Source organism: Triticum aestivum, chromosome 2B (assembly GCF_018294505.1).
Source record: "Triticum aestivum cultivar Chinese Spring chromosome 2B, IWGSC CS RefSeq v2.1, whole genome shotgun sequence".
Lineage (NCBI taxonomy): Eukaryota > Viridiplantae > Streptophyta > Magnoliopsida > Poales > Poaceae > Triticum > Triticum aestivum.
In genome coordinates, this window is record NC_057798.1 from 794,533,486 (window position 1) to 794,538,290 (window position 4,805).

The window sequence follows — 4,805 nt, forward strand, 5'->3', positions numbered from 1 at the left end:
ACTAGGTTCCAATAGGATCCAAATCTCAAAACAAGACGAGGTAGCAGAACAACAACTAACTCTTTTTCACAATAGCACAAAGGGCCTACCAAATAACGGCTAACAAAAGAACAAGCGGAACAAATCTACCACGCTGATGACGACCTGGGGAGCTTATGCTGAAAACATGCCTTGTTACGGATGAAGTTTCTAGATAGACAACATGAGGAAACTGTTCAATGCTCGACAAGACAAATGCTACAAGTGCAAGCCGGCAACCACAGTCTAAGGCCATCCATCCTCGATCAGTACTTTGGCGTCGACGGCCTAGAAGACACCTGCAAGGTCCATCTCCATATGGAAGGAAGGCTAACTAGCCATGGCCGGTTAGTTTGCAAGTATAGGGGAAGGAAAGAAATGATTGCATAATATACAGAAAAGGAAAGAAACACTAACAATCTTTCTTTAATCTTACTTAGCATACAAAGTACTGCCCCGTCCCGAATTACGTCCTGAAAATGGATTGAAACGGATGTATCTAGAACTAAAAATACGTCTAGATACATCCATTTTCGCGACAAGTAATTCGGGACGGAGGGAGTATATACCGAACATATACTTATCCTATATGAATTTTCATTGATGACAACAGGAATGGAAAGAAATTCTGAAGAGATTTTAGTCTAAACATATCCAAAGTCAGTTGATAAGTTTCCAAACAAACAACCATTCAAGAGTGTGTTTCCTGCCTATTCTGTATCCCTATAATGTATCAGGACATGCTTTCACACCAATGGTTCAATATTTAGATGCAATAGTAGTACACACCAGGATAAGGGATCAATAAATCTTTACTTTTTTCATTCCTCATTGTAAATAGATTGACACATGAAACATACCAGTATATATATGCCCACATATGCATCCAAAGATTCATCGAGCAAACAAGCAAACACACCAGCCTAGCATTGCACCCATCCCACAACTTTGTCAACTCTCCTCTTTGAAATGGAGAATGTTGTAGTGCTGATTGTTCGCGCTGGGCCAGCAGGCCTTGCAACAGCAGCATGCCTTAGCCAATTCTCAATTCCCTATGTCATTGTCGAGCGTGAAAGTTGCAGCGCGTCGCTTTGGTGCAACCGCGCCTACGATCGCCTCAAGCTGCATCTTGCAAAGGAGTTCTGTGAGTTGCGACACATGTCATACCCACTAGATGCACCAACATACATACCAAAAACCTTGTCTGTGAAGTACTTGGATAACTATGTTGAGGGTTTCAATATTCGACCCAAGTATCTCACTAGTGTGGAGACATCCACATTTGACAATGACGAAAACTGTTGGTCCATCGTGGCACATTACATGGCAAAGAGCACACTAGTCAGGTTCACAACAAAGTTTCTTGTCGTTGCAAGTGGTGAGAATAGTGCAGAGAATATTCCAATGATCCCCGGATTGCAAAGTTTTCTGGGTGATGTCATCCACTCCTCAAGCTACAAGTCAGGCAAGAGCTACTCTGGCATGAATGTATTGGTCGTTGGATCCGGCAACTCTGGAATGGAAATTGCTTATGACCTTGTGGCCCATGGTGCCAATACTTCAATCGTTATACGAAGCCCGATATGTACACGCACTATATATATATATATATATATATATATATATATATATATATTATATTTTTTGACCTAAAAACACTAGGGGATCCCCCCACCCCCACCCTATGGGCACTAAATATTTTCAGTGGTTATGGGGCAATTTCTTAATATAGTCACCACTAGAAGGATGCCATTTTTCAAAGTTATTACTGGAAAGTATTTCATGGTATAGAGCGATAGACTATTTTATAACATGCACAAACAACTAAACAATTAGATGAACTACACAGAAAAAATACCTCTTGAAAGAAGATGATTCTATGAAATTTTATTTTATGATGCAGGCTTCAAAAGAGATGTGACATGTTTTGTGGTTGCAGATTCATATAATGACAAAAGAATTAATCCGGTTGGGGATGACACTTGCTCGCCGTCTCCCATTGAATCTAGTGGATAACCTCCTTGTGATGGCGGCAAATTTCATATTTGGTGATCTATCGAGGTATGGCATCAGAAGGCCAAAAGTGGGTCCAATGATCCACAAGTCAGAGACCGGCCGATCCGCTGTTATTGATGTTGGCACCATTGGGTTAATCAAAAAAGGTATCATCAAAGTAAGTATATCATTGACATGACATAAATTTCATAACAGATGTTGTCTTCATATGCCAAGGTGTCAATATTCTATTCATCTCATACAGGTACAGGGGAGCATTAGTAAGAGCATGGGCGATATAGTTGAATTTCAGTGCGGTAAAAATATATCATTTGACGCGATTGTGTTTGCAACTGGATACAAAAGCACAACAAATATATGGCTCAATGTAACAACATCGGTGTTTGAATATGTCTGAGTTTGTTTTCTTGGCGCAACAATTGTTAAATCAGCTAACAAGCTTTGTGTTGTTTTTTATCCCAGAATGGTGAGAGCATGTTAAATGGCAATAGACTGCCCATCAAAGAATATCCAAATCATTGGAAAGGTAAAAATGGGCTCTACTGTGCTGGGTTAGGAAGGAGAGGATTGGCTGGTATTGCAGCAGATGCCAAGAATATCGCCAATGACATCATATCAGTGATAGGTGCTATGTCCGGGTAAATTGTTAAATCGGTGAATGCGTCTTCGACAACGTGATGCCTTTCATCACTGGGCTCCTCAACAAGATCAAGGATGAGACTCGATGCTGGTCTAAGGCAGGGGCACAAGGCCTGCGGGTTGTTCTGCACCAATTCTGGGATGTCCACTCAGTTGTATGATGTACTGTAAAACTAACCTTCTAGGAGGACTGTAACTTTTCCCCATCCTTTCAATGCAATGAAACGCAAAGGTATTTTTCATTTTCTCGATTGTTTTTATCTTTTACATGTAGTTTACAAGGGCTAGTGTGCTAGACGGTTGATTCTTTGAGAAATCTATCCACTGCCACCTGTCTATCTATCTTCATCTATCCTAGATAGAACTAGATTTTTGTTTATTTCAAGGTTCATATGTGCGAGGGAGTAAGCATTACTTTTATAATATAATCAAGGGCTTTATACTCTCATGGTGCAAAGAGTTTTGTATTTTTCTTATTGAACACTTACCTCGGAGGGCCGTGGGCGAGGCTGTTGTCAGAGTCCTCGGAGGTGCGTTGATTTTCCATTAGCTCTTAAAACCTGATACTAGATTTGTTAGTTTGAATCTTCTCTGAAATCTTGGGAGTTACTCTTAACCTGATAGCAGATTTTCTATTATGTTTTAAATGACAATGAAGTGTTAATCTCTGTATCTGTTTAAACCACTGTTCTCTGAATAAATGTTTGAGCACTGCGTGTGTACTATGTTTTCCAAAATGTGCACCCTGCTCTATTAATTGCTTGCCTATTTAGTTTTTGAGGATGGTGAGATTGACAAGTGCAGATAGTGATGGATTTTTTGTTGAGGATGTGACTTGTGCCTGTTTGATTTTGCATGTGGTAGATACATGTACACGGGTGAGCACATTTTGTTCAGTTAGTCAAAGAATCTCTCGTCCATTCTCCTTTTTTTAATTAATAAAACAGATGTTCATGGAAGCATCATCACCCTCCTCCTGGCTCCCACCTCGACCCTCCTCTGTAACAATGAGGTTGATTTCTCCATAGAGTTTTTGGCTCAATTTTTTTTAGTGCATGTAGTATGTGCTTTTCATGACTAAAGTTGTTGAAGATATTGTGTGCGCGCCTCCGGCTGCTGGTGTTGAAGAAAAATTGATGCCCATGTGTGTGCTCGAGGCTGCACTTGATATAATTCTTATTCGGATCATGACTGAACTTGCAGTGCAGAACTTTTTCCGTGTTGACTTGGAGTTTTTGAGCTCCTTCTCATTGGTGCGGTTTCAATTATACTGACTCATCGTGTACCCTGCTTCAATGTTTCCCCCGTGAATGGTGCAATTTGTTGCCCAGATTGTGCTGACCGTACGATAGTCGTGTATTAAAATGAGAAGAAATAAGAATCCTTTTGTTTATCTCCTAAGATATTGGTTCTGGTTTCTAAGAACTCAAATTACTAAGTTGTGCTCAGTGTTCTACTACCACCGCTTCTATTAGCCTTTTTTTTGGTGCTGCAACCTGTACGGATTACTTAAAGGAAAAATAAATCTAACCACATTAGCTAAACTGGAGGCAGGTCATTGCAATCAGGAAAACTTCTATGTAAACTTTGAACAGATTACATGTTAGAGGACGTATCAGATATATATGGCAACAGTAAGAGGTGCAATAATCTGAACATTCTAAGAAGACGCTGCATGCTGCACGCCTCTTAGACATTGTAGTATAATCGTAGCAGAGAATCCTGACACGACAACCAGTCTGGTCATTGGCCGCACTGGTCCCTGCCTCTGCACCCGCTGGCCGCGGCCTAGTCGCCTTCGTCTAAGCCCGCCGTCCCATACCGCATCATGTCAGACTCAGGCTGGACAGTGGCAACCTAAATACAAAAGCTCCTCAATTTAACAGTTGACTTGGGAGGCATGGAGTGACACGAGGACAAAAGTGGTGCTGCCGGCTGGAGCTTCCGATGGTGAGTACGGAGCTGCAACGAGAAAGAGAATGACCATGAACTATGAAGAAGATAACATTTTGGGATGAGATCGTCATATATGTGGTGGAGGATGCTGGTTGCTCTCTGGCAGTCTGGCTAAATGCACACTACTATACTTGTACCGAAGAGAGTACTGTTTGGAATTATCCTTGCCTATTACT

At 41.1% G+C, this 4,805-nt stretch overlaps 1 protein-coding gene across 1 annotated transcript; it reads left to right on the plus strand.

The window, feature by feature from the left end:
• The first annotated feature begins 987 nt into the window (after nt 1-987).
• On the plus strand, nt 988-2,676 carry LOC123042815 (probable indole-3-pyruvate monooxygenase YUCCA11). Its single transcript, XM_044465190.1, has 5 exons — nt 988-1,162; nt 1,484-1,598; nt 1,957-2,191; nt 2,279-2,401; nt 2,497-2,676. The coding sequence occupies exons 1-5, from the start codon at nt 988-990 to the stop codon at nt 2,674-2,676; spliced, it is 828 nt and encodes a 275-aa protein (XP_044321125.1).
• Nucleotides 2,677-4,805: the final 2,129 nt, after the last annotated feature.

Bases quoted from the DNA above. Each gene is read 5' to 3' on its own strand.
- LOC123042815 (XM_044465190.1), top strand. From the start codon at position 988: ATGGAGAATGTTGTAGTGCTGATTGTTCGCGCTGGGCCAGCAGGCCTT. The intron at 1,599-1,956 runs GATATGTACACG...TTTGTGGTTGCA, and splicing joins TCAATCGTTATACGAAGCCC to GATTCATATAATGACAAAAG. The intron at 2,402-2,496 runs GTAACAACATCG...TTTTTATCCCAG, and splicing joins CAACAAATATATGGCTCAAT to AATGGTGAGAGCATGTTAAA.